At 36.3% G+C, this 18146-nt stretch overlaps 1 protein-coding gene across 7 annotated transcripts in view; it reads left to right on the forward strand.

Moving 5' to 3' along the window:
* The window catches only part of Scm (Polycomb protein Scm), a 240670-nt gene extending 224540 nt beyond the window's left edge, over nt 1-16130 (forward strand). For 6 of the 7 annotated variants that reach the window (XM_070103632.1, XM_070103630.1, XM_070103636.1 and 3 more), the window contains exons 13-14: nt 4037-4182; nt 15669-16130. In XM_070103632.1, coding sequence (XP_069959733.1) covers nt 4037-4182; nt 15669-15803 — 281 coding nt within the window. In that variant the 3' untranslated portion in view covers nt 15804-16130. The remainder of the gene's footprint in view (nt 1-4036; nt 4183-15668) is intronic. The other variant, XM_070103637.1, reaches the window with a different exon arrangement.
* The last annotated feature ends 2016 nt before the right edge of the window (nt 16131-18146 follow it).

The raw sequence follows: 18146 nt of genomic DNA on the forward strand, positions 1-18146 counted from the left end.
ATTAATAATTTAAGTACATACTAGTATCTGTATTTATCTGTGTTTTGTGTATGTAAAACTAGTTATTCTTTAAAAAATGTATTTTTTGTGAATATTTTTGTGGGTCTGGAATGGATTAATTGGATTTACATTATTTCTTATGGGAAATATTGCTTCGATTTTAGGACGTTTCGACTTTAGTCCTAGCTCCTGGAACAGATTAAGGACAAAACTCGGGGTTCCACTGTAGTATAATTTTGAAGAAAATATCATAGATGGATTAATGAAAATGTCTATATTAACCTAAAATAAGACACTTAATGTGCCCAAGAGTGAGTCACGAACGTATGAGCGGCCCAGGTGGACGCGTCTGGTACCATCAATTTCCGAACTGATGTATAAAACCCTATGGGGGGGATTTTGCCGAAAAAGTGCTCAAAATCCGAATTGTACGATTTCCACACCGGCCGAAAAATGGGGTCCACTGTATTCCTAGACTACCATCACAGGAATCATTTGCTTATATGAAAACAAAAATGAGAAATACATGAAGATGATACATTGACAAATATTCATTCTATATGCTGTATCTACTGACTCGAAATCATAATAACATGATTGCAAACGAAACACGGAATGGGAAGGTTTGATTCCATGGCGAGTGAGTTGTAAATCACCAGGTCAGTGCGTAAGTCACTCAGCCAGCTGGCTATGATAAGATTCATCCAACTAGCTATATACCTGGCCCAGTGGCTTATGCACTGGCCTGGAGTTTTACAACTCACCATGGGTTCAAACTCCACCTGTTCCATGGTTTGTCTATCTACTGTTTCATTGGTGCAAATGCTGTGTTTATGGTGATATGATTGAAGGCTATTCCGGTACACCAGATTCTTTCAAGTAATTTGATAACTTCTCCTATTTGATGGTAGCTGTCAGTAAGTTTAGCATATCTTTCCTGAAGAACTGCTAGGTATATTGCTGTGCACTTCCTGTAGTTAGCTGCTCTGGGACACCTAGCATGTGGTCGAGTCCCCTCACATACTTTTTTTTTATTTTACATCAAGACTTTTTAATTGCTTCATTTTCAAATGTAGTGATGATACTACATCATAGTGACACGTGCTGAGGAAAATCCTTTCTTCCTGACACTTGTATATAACCCTTTCACTGTTGGGACCCCTGATATCAAGTGCTGACACTGTCAGGATTTAAAAAAAAAATATCTTCTGGAATGGTAGAGAATCTTTTTCTGAAGGTACTTACACTAAAAATACAAAAATTTTGGTGTAAGTTCTTTTGAGTCCTTTTTTTTAAAGCTCAGTTTGACCAAATCCTTAGCTATGTCTGTTTTGTTAATTGAGCACAAGAAGCAGCCTATTAAACTATCAAAATTTCCCTATAACATGCACAAAAGTCAGTAATTTGGAATATTTTACACAAAATTCAACAAATTCCAGTTTAAAAAAAAATGCAAAATAAACTATATGCATTTCCGCAACTAAAGCAACCTATCCTCTAATTACTAATCATGTCCCCAAGCTTCTCCTATATTACACCTTCCCTCCATTTTGTGTCCATTATCACACAAAAATCAATTGAAGTTTTGTCCTATTTCTTGGATAATAAAATATAACCAGGAATGATTGATCATGGTTTTGGGTGTCCTAATAATTGTATCAGACCTAGTAAAATCCCATACAACAGACTGGGGGGGGGGGGGTGTAGGGACCCCTTACCTTTCCTTGGGAAAATTGGCAAAATTCGAATACTTTTGCTACTTTGAATCTTATTTCAAGCTACTTCTGGGCTTGTTTCAGTAGCATCTCTTACATTCTGTCAGTTGTGTTAAGAAAGAGCTAATAAACCATAAAAACCATCCTTGAAAACACCTCAAGGTCACTGTTTTAAACTAAATGTAAGATCAGAGGTTGCTTTTCCCATTGTGTGCCACAAATAGGCAGGATTTTTGTATCCTGTGCGCACTCACTGCACAGACATATTCTCTCGTGTCTGCCAAAATTTACCGCTCACAGCCCCAAAAATTTGAGGGCTTTGTGCTTGAAACATAAATCTACTTGAGTGACATTGGCATCCATAATGTAGATCTACATAAGAGACATTGAAAAGTTTAAGGAAGGGACTCTTGACTCTTGTGTGTTAAGTCATGAATTGACTTTCTTTCCTGGCCATGTGTAGTATACATGTTATTAATTCCTGAATGCTCACATGTTGATGAGATCCTTTTATTTAATTATCAATCTGGGACAGTCAGAGGGATTAGATCAGGTTCCCCAGTTCAGTATGAGGTCTTTGATGCCTTCCTTCATTGCTGTAAGTAGATTCTCAAGCATCACCAGGCTTTGTGGTATAGAAAACCTTTTTATTTCACCACAGGTAAGTATTATATTGAAATGCATAAGTGGATCCAAAGAAAAGCTTATGGGGTCTCCTATATCTACGGAGAATACTCTAAAGCAAAATTTTATATTTGGGTTTGAATTTGAGTTGTGAGCACTGCCTTAAAAGTTTACATTGCTGTACTGTACAGAGTGGAAATCAGGACTTGTAGCACTGTCAAGTTATATTTATGTGAGTGGGAGACCAAGTGTATTCTGGGGCATTGTTGGGCCTTTTGTGGCAAAGGTAAGTGTTATGTTCACATTCTTAAGTGGTTCCACAGAAAAGTCCAAGTTATGAGTATACTATATTTAAAAAATATTCTAGGCTTGGTTATCAATTTGACATAGTGCTGCTCCAAAAGTCCACATGACCTTTGATATACCTTTGACGAGTTCTGAGAGGTTTTTCTACTCCCAGAGTCTGGCCGTGGGTCAGGCTCATGTGGTGCTTGCCTGATCAACCAAGCTGTTGCTGTTGATGTGCCACTGACCCATATATCCATTACAGCCTGGTTGATCTGTGTTTCTTTATATGTGGCTCTTATGTTGTTAAAGTTGAAATTGATAAGACAGTTGAATCAAAGAAAAGCACATGGAATTAACTAAATTCATTGAGCATATGTTTTTAAAGAATTTTAATATTGTTTTTGATTTTGAGATGTAAACAACAAACCAGAAATTAACACTGCTACATTACCTTTAATATGGCTGTAATGGAATTAATATTGAAATAAAAAACAATAGTGCATTGTAAAAGCAAGTATATTTATACTTTGAGTGATGTAGATGCAGTTGCTAGTGAGTTATTTAAGTCACCTGTTAATATAAATTATGTGAGATTACTCCACATGTGTAAATTGTTTGCATGTTTCTTTTATCTTAAGCAAACTAATGTTGCATAATTAAGCAATTGCTATGTTCTTACAGTTAATTTGGATGGCATTTTACTAAACAAGTTAGGCTAACTGAAAATTCTTAGAATTAGGGATTACCAACATTGTCACACTGAGAGAATAATCTTGCATCATTATATACACTATACTGAGCTGTTCATGAGATTTTCTGGGATGAGACAAATTCACAATATCTTTAAAGTCGTGTGTATTGTAGGCGATACAAGCACAGTGTACATTGCGAGCAGAGCATTTTTTCCCTGCTACTGTCTTAGGTCTTTGTTGTTAAGGCTATAGATCTTGTGAAGTATAAATATTAAACTAAATTATGAATACTGTAGTGTAAAACAATAACTTACAATTATGCAGTTAATATTATAAGGTTGAGTTGGCAGGTGATCATGTAAAGCAGATAAGTTTAATTATCTGCAGACATGATCCACATGTCTTCTGACAGATGTATCTGATATTTTCTGATCACCGTTTTTATTTCTTTTCATGAGGTTAACAGTAGTTTCATGGTTAAACTGCTCTTAGATGTTATCCAGATTTGTTTTTATAAGCTTCTAATTTCAGTATGTATAGATAAAAAAAATTACTGAGTATTGTTTGCACTTAGCAGAGATTTAGGTAATAGCTGCAGAAATTTGATGATTATTATTGGTGTCTGTGGTGACAAGTATCCAGAGACAACATAAGTGATGATTTAACTGTAGCTGTGATAGCCTTAGATTACCAAGAGTGCTCCTCCCCCTCCCTCAGAGCCATCCCCTTCCTCGATGAGCGAGCCGGGCCAGAGTCCCCGGCCCCGTGGTGACCCGGCCGAGTGGACCGTTGAGGAAGTCATCACACACATTGCCAACACTGACCCCGCACTAGCCACCCATGCTGATCTGTTCAGACGACACGTTAGTTAGCCGTGCTGTTTTCTTAAATCTTTATTTTATTTTTTTATTCTAGAAAAGTAAGAATTTTATGATTAAGTAGCATGCCAGTAAGGATTTAAAAAAAAAAAGTAAGAGCTAGTAGATATAGGAAATGTCCATGGGCTTATTAAAGAAGCATGACCATGAGAGACTTTAAATGTCTGATGTGAATGATTCTGTAGAAGTTTTGCTGCATGTTGGATGAAACTTAGTTTATCCATCCAAATTATTTATTCTGCTTTCTATTATTAAGCAGGGTGACATATACCAAGTCTCCTCTTTGCTAGCTTGTACTTGCACTACATTGTTCATTTCTCTGTACTGTACTCTTACTGTACATCCTTGCCAGTTTATATCTGCACTACATTCATTGCTCTCTACTGCACTCATCCTGTACATTTGCCATCCTGTACCTGCACTACATTATTCACTGCTCTTTACTGTGTATCTTTGCACACATTATTCCTACCTTCCTAATTTTCCCTCTTTCTACTTTATAATTTCACCTCTAATGTTCATCCCTTTACTGGTAAGAATTCCATAATATATTCCTACAATCACCCATTTTTCTCTTGCATCTTTCTTCATTGCTGAGTCAAATATTCTCACTCAAAGTCCAAAATTAAAAACTAAGTATTCATTACTGAGGTGTTTGCCCTGTCATACAAGATATCCCTACTTACATATGACTCCTTTGCAACAGAAAGTTAAGTGAGCTGTGTAATGCAACTTGCATTTTATCCTTAAATCTTATGAGAAGTTTCTGGTGTCTTCATATCTAATCATAAAACTGCACCATTTAAGAGATACTCACTTCCTAAGTGTACCTCACACTTGATTATCCCTTTAAAAGCCATTACAGCATCACTGTTTTCACCTCAAAAATATTTGCATTTTCCTTTTTACACTTGTTTTATGCCCCTATAATGTGAGACAATTTCCTTTTTTTCTGTTGCTAAAGACATTAACCAGATATTTTGCATATCCATCTTCATATCATTTATTCAGTGATGTTTTCTTCATCAACCAGTAAATGCATCATGTTCAATATATATACAGTAGTTTTCATTTAGTCATTCATTCCCAGCTATTGTGTGTTTCTTGAATTTGCATGCACAGTATATCATCATATTTCTCTTGATACCTCTTCATTTACTATCTAGTATCTTTATTTTTACATTTTGTCACACTTTCTTTTCAATAGCAACTTCACCTCCTCCAGCTTAAATAAAGCTGATTTGACATTGTACAGTGGTAAACAGGAGCATGGAATTTTAAGTAAACTGATGAAAATTTAAAACTTTAGAAGGTAAGATAATGTTAGTACAGTATAAGAAATATGAAATTTTTATGCACAAAGTGAGACTATTGGCACTGTAGTAGGTAAATTTTGTGGAAGAAAATAGTAATAATCTGTTAATGTATACATAGTGACAGCTGTAGTCCTGTATTTGATAAGCTAATATTATTCATGTAGAGAAAAATGTATGCAAGAAAAAAGTTTGCTTGTTACAAAGTATAAGAGATATAAGAGGCAAGAAAATGAATGTTTATGTGGTGTTTTTAGCAGTAATTTAAAAACAAGTATTAGAGCATTTTTGATGGAAACATCAATAGTGGGTTGGGCAGTTTATGGTCACAATATTGATATTTAATATACAACAGACACCTACTAAAATGGAGGACTGGGTTCCTGGGTCTACCAGATGTGAATTACACTTGCCAAGAATTTATGGAAAAATTAATGGGTTTCTGGAAAATTCCTCCCTACCCTACCCCCCTCCTCTCCTACAGTAAAAAAAATATATTAAATCTAATATAGCTTAGCTCAACATTATAACAAAAATTAACCCTCGCCAAACTTGTGGAGAAACACAGACAGTTTTCTCTGCCGTTTAAATAAAGTTGGCCACTATTTTTTGCATGCAGTTTTTGTTTTGCAATTATATTAATAGTTTTATAAACTTATAATCTTTAAATACCTAATGTAAATGAATATGAATTTAAATTGTCCAAGTTCTTGATGTTTGTTGTGTAAGTTAATTGTTTGTAAAAAATAGTTGCCTGTCAATCACTCTGCTACGTTTGATTATTACTCAGTATTTACACTGAAGGTGAGAGGATGAAGAGTCTCAGGAGGTTGTAACAGGTACTGTAAATAAGTCTGCAATGCTACAGAGTTTGATTCCATATTCAAACAAACTGGCTTGCAGTATTAACTTAATTATATGCTATATGTCAAAAAAATGAAGCTTAATAATAATAATAATAATAATAGTAGTAGTAGTAATGAAAATTATGATTATAATACAGTAATAATTTAAAAAATACAGTAGTATACATAGGTAAGTATATTTAATAGCGTTGTTACTTGTATTTTTGTAAAGTTCGTAATGCAGCATTTCAAGCAGATTTTAAGTTATTAAAATGGGGTACATGAATTATTTCAATGTGGTGTATAGCCCTTTCAGGGTCCGTGCCGTAAATCTACGGCTTTACGTTCAGGGTCCAAACCGTAGATCTACGCCATGAGCTCAGCTCACTCTGATAAGCTGTGAGCAGTAAATTTGGGCCTAGATATGAGAGAATTCTATGTGGTATGTGTGCACCGCATAAAACAAATCCTGCAGCACACAGTGCATAATGAGAGAAAAAAACTGAGACCGTAATTTTTGATTAAAACAGTGACTTTGCAGTGTTTTTTTGTATAGTTTTTATAGTTGTATTTGCAATTTCTTGGTCTCATTTGATAGAATGGAAGATATACTACAGGAATTGAGATGATTTTGATTGGTTTTAGTACTGGAAATGGCTTGAAACTGAGCTCAAAGTAGCAGAAATGTTAAATTTTTGCCAATGTTCAAGAGTAAACAAATGATCCCACATATCTAATACACGCCAGCTGATGGATCTAATATACATTCACAAATGTAGTGATATTATTTACACAATTATTACAGTATTGCATAACAGTAAATCTTCTATTTTTTGGTTTGAATAAAAATTCATTATGTGAATAAAAAATCAAAATGGAATTCATTTGTAAAGCCTCAAAATGTAACTAATGAACAGAGGAAATGTTAGTTTAGTGCCAGAAATGCCTGCATTGTTTATTCTGGACCCTATTTTGAAATTGGAATATTTTGAAATCTGCATTAAATTGGCCAAATTACCAATTTCCGGTCACTTTATTTTGTTGTTGAAACAGTTGACTTGGTGATTTCTTGTGCTCAGTCGATAGAACAGAAGTGATACTAGTGAAATACCTAAGAATTTGGTTGACTGGAATAATGTAATTGACCTAAATTGGGAGTCAAAGTCGGCAAAATCGCCGATGCGTAAATATCGCTGACACGTCAAAATTCGTGAGAGCATAATTTCGTCAGTTTTCCATCAAATTCCATACTTTTTGTTTTATTACCTTCAGAAAAAGATTCTCTACCATTTTATAAGAAAAAATAGCAAAATTATTTTTTGAAAATTCTTGGACCCTGGTGCACACTTTGAAATTTGGCCTCTGAGCCCTGAAAGGGATAGTATTGTAGTTTATTTGTCATATAACTTAATTAAATCATTTCATTACATTGCAGATAATGAATGCAAATAAAAATGACTATTTTCTGGCACAGGCACTTCCCCCTCCCCGTACCTTATATGCTCGGGATCAGGAACAAGGGTAGGCTTTGGGTTGCTGCCAAGTGGTGGTATCAGTGCTGGGTACCAGTAAAATGAACTCCAGACAACTTTCCCACAAAACTATCTCAGATTAGAGTAACTTATAAATTATAATTTATATATTACCAGTGCCATCTTTAAACAACAGATAGTCATGTTTGTTTTCGTGGTTCGTACGGTGGAGCAAACAACAGGCTGCGTAGGCCAGAGTAAGACAGATTTTCTCCATAAAACTTTTTAACTTACAGTTGAATATTTGCTTCATTGAGAGCAGCATGAGGTAGCATACATCTGCTTAAGGACAAATGTGATGTGATTACTGATTCACTGCCATCACCAGTGGTGGTGTACTGGCATCTACCTTATGCTCACCTTCAACTCACTAGGCCTAGCAAGTACTGCACTTTTTATTTTTCTCCCAGAATATGCCTGCCAAAATTGAGGTGTGCCTTATATGATCATGAACTTTATATGCCAGAACATACAATACTACAGTGTAATGCACTGTATACAATATTAATAATTGATTTATACTATTCGTAATTCTCTTTAATTACATTTCTTTAACATTATGCAGTGCTTGTCTGCAGATGAAGGGTTTACAAGTACAGTAGTTTTACACTTTCACATAAATGAGTTGAGACATGATACAAAACTGTGTTAGGAAATTACTTACAGGGGAAATTATGATTCTTTTACAATTGATGAATATCATATAACTTTTTTTTAATTTATTTAAACTATTCCATAATTAGGAATTCTTTATTTACATAGTGTTTGAAATGACACAATATATTGTAGTACAAAGAATTTTAGATTCCACAAAGTGATACATAAAAAATGCAAAAACAAATTGCACTTCCTAAATTTCTTAGAATGTACCATAAATGTTTTCTAGTCTTTTTTGGACATGGAAACAAGCAGATGCTTCAGCTAGAAGTGTCCCCCCTTCAGATAGCCCAGTATACCAGACCCTGACACATGAGAGCTGTGAATGATATTGAAAGTCTTGATAAAAAATAGATAGGCATATTGATTATGAACATGGAAATCTATGGCATACAGTCTGTTGAAACATCTCAAGTTTTTATCTTAAAACTTTGAATCATTCAGAATTTGTAATTATTTTACTCCCTTCTATGCTCTGGTTTGAAAATTGCAATTGCTTGGCCTTGCTATCTAGTACAACTCCTCTACTGACTTGGAAAAGATGATATGTATTTGCCAGTGTTCACATATTGACGGCAGCTGATCACGGTAGCTAATACTCCGTGCCACATATTTGTACAGGTTTTGTACAAGGTCACATCAACCATTTCCACACACTTGCATATTAACAAGCAACAACAACCACTGTTCAGTTTGGTAAGGAAATGTGACTTACTTTTTCTGATGCACATTGGCAGGTGATAATTTTGGTAGCTGAAATTAACATACACACAGTATGAATGCATTTCCTGAAAAATAAAATGAGAAAAAATTATGTATTCAAACCCTGTAATAATGTGACTCAACAAAGCGAACTTTTGGTCTAATACTATTGAAAAATGGACACCTTTGATACTATTCTGTGTAGATTTTTATAGTGTTCTTTAACACTTTCAGGGTCCAGAGGCCAAATTTCAAAGGGTGCAACAGTGTCCAAGAATTTTCAAAAAATAATTTTGTTATTTTTTCTTATGAAATGGTAGAGAATCTTTTTCTGAAGGTAATAAAACAAAAAGTACGAAATTTGATGGAAATTTGATTAAATTATGCTCTCACGAATTTTGATGTGTCGGTGATATTTACGCATCGGCGATTTTGCGGACTTTGACTCCCATTTTAGGTCAATTACATTTTTCCAGTTGACCAAATTCTTAGGTATTTCACTAGTATTACTTCTATTCTATCAATTGAGCAAAAGAATTTGCCAAGTCAACTGTTTCAACTACAAAATCAAGTGATTGGAAATTGGTAATTTGGCCAATTTAATTCATAGTTCAAAATACTCCAATTTCAAAATAGGGTCCAGAATAAATAATACAGGCATTCCTGGCACTAAACTAACATTTCTTCTGTTCATTAGTTACGTTTTCAGGCTTTACTGATGAATTCCATTTTGACTTTTTATTCACATAATGAATTTTTGTTCAAACCAAAAAATAAAAGATTTACTGTTATGCAATATTGTAATAATAGTATAAATAATATCAGCACATTTGTGAATGTATATTAGACCCACCAGCAGGCGTGTATTAGACATGTGAGGTCATTTGTTTACTCTTGAACATCTGCAAAAATTTAACATTTCTGCTACTTTGAGCTCAGTTTCAAGCCATTTCCAGTACTAAAACCAATCAAAATCATCTCTATTTCTGTATTTCTTCCATTCTATCAAATGAGACCAAGAAATCGCAAATACAACTATAAAAAACATACGAAAAAATACTGCAAAGTCATTGTTTTAATCGAAAATTACGGTCTCATTTTTTTTCTCTCATTATGCACTATGTGCTGCAGGATTTGTTTTATGTGGTGCACACATACAACATAGATGTATTCTCTCATATCAAGGCCAAAATTTACCGCTCACAGCTTATCAGAGCGAGCTGAGCTCATGACGTAGATCTACGGTTTGGACCCCCAACGTAAAATCATAGATCTACGACACGGACCCTCAAGGGGTTAAGTCATAAGTGTTACCCTCTCCTCTCAGTCCCAAGACCTCCCGCGGAGTATTAGCCGATCAGTAGATAACATTTCCCTTCCCTAACAAAGCAGTAATAACCACCTCCCAACACCATTTTATTACAATCTAATTACATTTTCCTTGGCTGTTACTTTCTCAGATGCATTTATCTTTTGTACATAAATGTTTGTTTGGTATAGGTGTAGCAGATTCCTCTAATACAATTCGGTAAAGAAATGTCACGTGCACATATAATGCGGCTCTTTATTTTTACGTTGTAACTAGTGTCGAGTTGATAAGCCTCACTACATTCAACACGGCCACATCAACCCTCTCTACACACTTCTGTGTCAACAAGCAATATCTATTAGAATGTAAGGTAAGATCAAATTTATTTTTTATTTATTAGGATATTTAAAAAAGTTGTTTGGCAATTTTGAGTGTCAGCAATGTAATCTTGTTTTTCTCTCACATTCTTCACTTTAAATAATGCATTTTTAGACAGGATGACATTTTTCAGGTACATATTTCATACAGTGAGAGAGGGTTTTCTGTATATTCCATTTAAATAATGACCAGCATTTGTAAATAATTGGTTCCAAAGTGCCAGTGGCAGCAAAAACAGAGCCCCTTAACCCTTTCAGGGTCCAAGGCCAAAATCTGAAGTCACGCACCAGTGTCCAAGGAATTTTGAAAAAAAAAAAAATTATTTTTTCTTACAGAATTAAAGAGCATATTTTTGTGAAGGTAATAAAACAAAAAAAATTAGAATCTGATCAGTACTTACCGAGATACAGTGCCAAGAAGTTTGTAGAAAATGATGTGGTGGCGGCAACATCGACGAATTCCACATACGCGTATTATATTATTTTGTTTTTTTTGTTGTTTTTTCTTTTCTTTTCCAATTTTTTTCTATTCCTACTAACATTTGGGGCCTGAGAGACCAATACTGTATATAATGTATATATATATACTCACTGTATTGAACACAATAACCGCACTAAAGTTATTATCATATTATTGTTTACCACTATTGTTTATTACAATAAACATGCACAAATATTGTATAATACTAATGTTCTATCATATATTTACATATTTACAATCACTGGACATGGTTTTAGAACTGCTGGAGCTTGTGGAACTCCTTGAAACAAGGCACCATGCACAGAGGCACCTTACATTCCTCACACATAAACCGAGTGTCTTTGCGTCTTTGTTGCCGTCGTTTTGTTTGTGCACAGACAATGCATCTCTTCTGAGCAAATTTCTTTTGAGTTGAAGGAAGCTGTATTATGAAATGATCACCTTCTCTCCTCAAACGCTTGGGTATATTGTGATGAATTCGAGGACCATGTTGTATTGCAGGTGTTGTTACCTGGTACTTCATTATGAGTTGTCTGACAACAGACAAACAAAATTCACCATACGGTGGTCTGTTACCAGTCTTTATTTGGTACATATTATATGCATTCAGCATTGAAATGTCCATGAGATGGAAGAAAAGTTTCATGTACCACTTGTAACTCTTACGAACACAGTCAACAAAACCAATCTGCATGTCACACTTGTCAACCAAGCGCATGTTTTGTGTATAATCAATCACTGTCACTGGTTTTCGAATACGTTCATTAGTCACTCGATCAACTTTGCCACTGTCTTGCATTTCATTACGGTGAATGGTTGTCAACAATGTGACATCTCGTTTGTCATGCCACCGTAATGCCATGATGTCATTGGCAGTAAACACCTGCACGTCATCACCACGAACACCTGCATTGAGCCTGGGCATATGTTTACGATTAGAACGCACTGTGCCACACACATCTGTCTTGTTCACTCGCATGAAATCACTGAGTAATGGGCTTGTGTACCAGTTATCGGTATATAATGTATGGCCCTTACCAAGATATGGTGCCATCATGTTTCTCACTACGTCACCTGATATACCCAATAACATCTTGGTATCTTTCAATGTTTTACTACCCGTGTATACAACAATATCCAACACCAGGCCACTGTCACAATCACAGAGTACAAACAATTTTATACCAAAGCGGTTCCTCTTGCTCGGTATATACTGCTTGAATGACAGTCTACCTTTGAACAAAATCAAAGACTCGTCAATTACAAGATTCTTGAATGGATAAAAGTATATCCTGAACTTTTGTTTGAGATACATGAAAACATTTCTAATCTTGTATAACCTGTCACTTCTGTCAGGCCTGGTTTTGTCAGAGAAGTGCAACATACGTAACAGTAAGATAAACCTGTTCACTGGTATTATTTCACTGAAGGATGGGGTACAAATTAGCCGATCTGTGGACCAGTATGCTTTTATATTATGCTTATAGACGTGAGGCATAAGCATTATTGTTGCAAAAAGCAAATACATTTCTGCAACAGTCGTCTCTTTCCACCTGTGTAGTCTTGACTGTGGTGATAGGATCGTATTTGCCATGGTGTACTGAAAATACTTATTACTTTCCCTGACAATAATTTCCATCAATGGCTGGTCAAAGAATAATTCAAAGAATTCCAGTTCATTGGCCGTGGTTCCAAGGGGACAGGTAGGTAGAATTCCACTTTGAGAGTCATCAAAGTGGTGAGGGCTGGGAACAAAATTGGGATTTTGCTGCCAATCCCAGATACGGTTTGCTGGTGGATACTGGACATCATAGGCTGGTTGAACGGGTGGTTGTGGCGGGCTCGTGGGTGACGCTCCGCTTTGTCCTTGAACTGACGAGTCAGCAGCGTGGGTCCCCGCGTGGAGCAGCGAGTCACGCATGGCGGTGCCACTACCACCACCAGCCCCACTAACACCATCCACTGATGTTTGTGGCCCATCCATGCCAAGTGTAGCCACATCATCCTCACTATCACTACCTAAAACGGGTGTAGGGCCACGGGATGTACTCCGGGATGTACTACGGGATGTACTCCGTCCCCTAGACACAGCATAGGGTACACTACCCGAGCGCATGCGGCGGCGAACATACCGACGCTTCACTGGTGAATATGTTTCCTCACTATCACTACTCGAATGATCGTCGAGCGCAATAAAATCACAATCCACGTCAGAATCATCGTCATTACTGAAGTCAGAGGCCAGGCCACGGGAAAATATTAGTTTTCTCTTACGTTTAGGAACACCCGACCGTGAGTCACGAGTGCCCACACCAGAGGTAGAAGGTCGAGGATCGTCGGGGTTTTCTGCACTATTATCGATATCCTGGTCATTCTTTTCGGTCACTAACTGATCAAAGCCGTAGAATTCGTCTTCATTTCCACTTCCATCAGTGTCAGAACTATCAGATAGGAAGAGGAGAGTCCCAATTTTCCGGGGAGTGAGAGCTGACTTGCGACGAGGCATGGTGAACAAGGGCGACTGAGCCGGCGTTCCCACAATGCTATGCAGGCGCCTAGATTTTTTGTTTATGGCGCACACCCACGGCGCAGACCCATTCTCTCATATGTAGGCCTATGAGCGCTTTCGCGCTAAATTTGACGGCGCTAGAATTTTGGCGTAGATCTACGGTTTGGACACTCACCGACCAGCCGTAGATCTACGGGACGGACCCTGAAAGGGTTAATTTTGAAACCCCTCGAGTTAATACAAGCTCTGTATTATGTCCTAACATTAAGTTTTGCTGAACTAACATACGTGGAAACACAATATGAAATAAATAACTGGAAGTCTACCAATTTATCAAACTTTCTGACTAAAAGTAGAGGACTACCCAGCTCTATCCAACATCACCCTCACTGCCAGATGAACAAACTACCCAAGCTGTTAGTGCAACAAGATCTGCTCATTACACCACTATAAAAAATCAGTGTTCTTATGGGCAGAGGGAAGCCCAGGAGAACCAACACTAGAAACTTATAAAGAGTGGAGGTGATGGAGTTTCACTCCATCACCTCCCCTTATGAATAGCCTGGAGGCCAACATCACCTATATCTCTTACTCTGACTGATGAAACCAACAGCAAACATGGGTGACCTACTACAAGACTGCCTTACTCTTCTATGAAATCTCAACCAAATACCCAGAGTGCAAGCTGAGTACGTCAGATCTCTAGCACATAACCTACAAAACATTTAACAGTAAACTAGAATCACTACAGGCCATTCATGTCAGAAAAATTGCTGACCTTGAACTCGGTCAGCTCAAGCCAAGAGGATTCATGAGTTTGAATAAAAACTGCCCAATCTAGGAAAAAAATTAGTAGTAACCATAAAGAAATGCAATCAGTTGTTGTAAAGCCTGCTGAACAAATAACTTCCCTCAACACCAAGACTGGAAAGCTTGCATGTAGACAGTTTTCTGAATTCCTTCAAAATCAAATGGATCAAATTAAATAAAGCAGTTATCAGATGCATGATTTTTTTTTTTTTAACATATATTGCATTATAAGTTACTTTATCATAGACTTGTCTCTGTATATTGTCCTTATTTTCATAACTGATTTTGTTTTGTTAATAGTAGTCATACCAGTTAATTAGGTTTTCTCTTTCTCTCCGGTGCTCGAGTCGTTAGTGTTTAATTACTGATACCACTGCTTCATGGTGGGAACATATTTTTAAGGGCAAAAATAAGTACTGAATGCATTTTTTTTTTTTTCTTTGTGGATTGTGTTCTTCCTCTTAGCTTTCACACTAATATAATGTGATCCTTATCACACTGTAGTATTTTGGCACTCACAGTGGTTGATGTAAATCATACACTGCCCAGAATGCTTTATCTCAGCTTCTCAAGAAGGAACTCATCTCAGGTGATTACATTTTTTTATAATTTCATTGTTAAAAATAAATTAGATGAATTTGAATGCATCTCAGATTGTAGAATGGGTTTCTTTGGAAAAATGGGAACATAGTAGTCAAGCAGGGAATTTCTGCATTTGTTTTAAAGGCAAAAATATCATAGCTTTGAGAGGAAATGCAGTGGATGTTTTCCCTGCCAGTATGGCAACCAGATTTGGTAGGCAGAAACTATGTAACAATTATTTCCCGTAATTAAACCTAGCTGAGTTGGGATTCAGGTAATCTTTCAAAGCTTTCAAATGATGTGTAACAGATACACATGCTGTACATACAAATACAAAATATACTTTTTTTTCAGGAGATTGATGGAAAGGCTCTCTTATTACTCAACAGTGACATGATGATGAAGTATATGGGGCTTAAACTTGGCCCTGCCCTCAAGATCTGTAACCTTATTAATAAGATACGCGGGCGCAAACACCTTGTCACGTAAACAGTCCCACCGGTGGGATTGTGATAATGCTTGATTTTCAGGCTAACTCTTTGTACCAAGATAGGAGGAAGTATCTGTCATGGAAAAGTTTGCTGTGAGACTGGTGTAGTTGAGTAAGCTGTGGATGCCATACAGGGATAATGGGGATATAAGGATAACTCAACTGGCCCAGTCTAAATAAGTTGTTCTCGGAGAGTTGCCGTTGTTACTCAAAGCTTATGAAGATATTTTTTCTAATTCTATACTTTTTTGTATAGGCATTATCCTTGAAGAAAAAATAGATTTTGTGAGTAAAGATATTAGTAGAAAATATAGTATGACAGTCTGTGTGTTTGTTTCTCTCTGATTACACCCTTGTTCATAATTTTGTTTGTCTTTAGAATTTTAAAAATTATTTTAAATTGTATAGTTTTGCTGTTCTTTGGGTTCATATTTTGTCTTAATGTAGAAAATGGAATAATCACTTCATTAAATGAAACTTAGATCTAACATTTTGAATTCAAAGGAAGAATTTTCATTTGGTCACAACAAGATATAACATTTTATTAATGTCTGAAATCATATATAATTTAGTGTCCATAGGTGACAGTCCAGTAACACAGCACAGTACTAGTCTATGATTACCACATTTTGCTTGGGATTATATTTGAAATATTTCCATTTACAAAGAATATATTGGATGTCTGTAAGAAAACCCTTATTAAAAATTTGGAGTTCACTGATGTGTTGCAGTTTTACAGCTTGCAACCATAAGCAGAGAGAGAGAGAGCATAGGGTGCAGAAATAAGACTTGAGGCTAAAACTTAACTCTCTGGATTGTTTTAGTGGCTTTAATGTACATAAATTATGTGGTGTACATAAACTGTATAATAAGCCTCAGAGTTCATCTTTCATGATTTATTTGTGCAAAGTTATGTATGTGTTTATGACAAGGATATTGAAGTCACTAGCAAAGTTTGGAAGCATATTGTGTGAATGTAAGTTACAACTGAAAATAAATACAGTGGTGTCTTAACCCATGTTGATGTGGAATATGCGCAATAGCCTTAGTGCATTGTTCAGTAATGTACACCTTTGAATATGTGTTAAAATTTTGTAATGAAAGTTCACTTACATGAGTTAAGTGAATGTAGTTGATGTGGTAAGACGTTGTAAATAAAATTATTTATAGTTTTCAGCCGAAGCACAATTAATTACTCCAGGAACGATTTGCAGATGATCACTTTGATGGAGGTATTTGAGGGCAAAGACTGACACAATCCTTTAACATCTAGAACAAAATCACCTTTATATATTAATACTTTATTTTTTCTAGTACAAAACCTTGTAATACAGTATATTAGCTATAATTTGAAGAATAAAATTTATCTGGTATCTCTTCCCCCCCCCCCCCCAACATACACTTTTTTTTTTTTTTTTTTTTTAACAAGTTGGCAGTCTCCCACCGAGGCAGGGTGACCCAAAAAAGAAAATCTCCAAAAAGAAAATGCTTTCATCATCATTCAACACTTTCACCACACTCACACATAATCACTGTTTTTGCAGAGGTGCTCAGAATACAACAGTTTAGAAGCATATACGTATAAAGATACACAACATATCCCTCCAAACTGCCAATATCCCAAACCCCTCCTTTAAAGTGCAGGCATTGTACTTCCCATTTCCAGGACTCAAGTCCGACTATATGAAAATAACCGGTTTCCCTGAATCCCTTCACTAAATATTACCCTGCTCACACTCCAACAGATCGTCAGGTCCCAAGTGCCATTCGTCTCCATTCACTCCTATCTAACACGCTCACGCACGCTTGCTGGAAGTCCAAGCCCCTTGCCCACAAAACGTCCTTTACCCTCTCTCTCCAACCCTTTTGAGGACGACCCCTACCTCGCCTTCCTTTCCCTATAGATTTATGTGCTTTCCATGTCATTCTACTTTGATCCTTTCTCTCTAAATGACCAAACCACCTCAACAACCCCTCTTCTGCCCTCTGACTAATACTTTTATTAACTCCACACCTTTTCCTAATTTCCACACTCTGAATTTTCTGCATAATATTTACACCACACATTGCCCTTAGACAGGACATCTCCACTGCCTCCAACCGTCTCCTCGCTGCTGCATTTACCACCCAAGCTTCACACCCATATAAGAGTGTTGGTACTACTATACTTTCATACATTCCCTTCTTTGCCTCCATAGATAACGTTTTTTGACTCCACATATACCTCAATGCACCACTCACCTTTTTTCCTTCATCAATTCTATGATTAACTTCATCCTTCATAAATCCATCCGCCGACACGTCAACTCCCAAGTATCTGAAAACATTTACTTCTTCCATAC

Source organism: Cherax quadricarinatus, chromosome 86 (genome assembly GCF_038502225.1).
Source record: "Cherax quadricarinatus isolate ZL_2023a chromosome 86, ASM3850222v1, whole genome shotgun sequence".
In the NCBI taxonomy this organism is placed as follows: Eukaryota; Metazoa; Arthropoda; class Malacostraca; order Decapoda; family Parastacidae; genus Cherax; species Cherax quadricarinatus.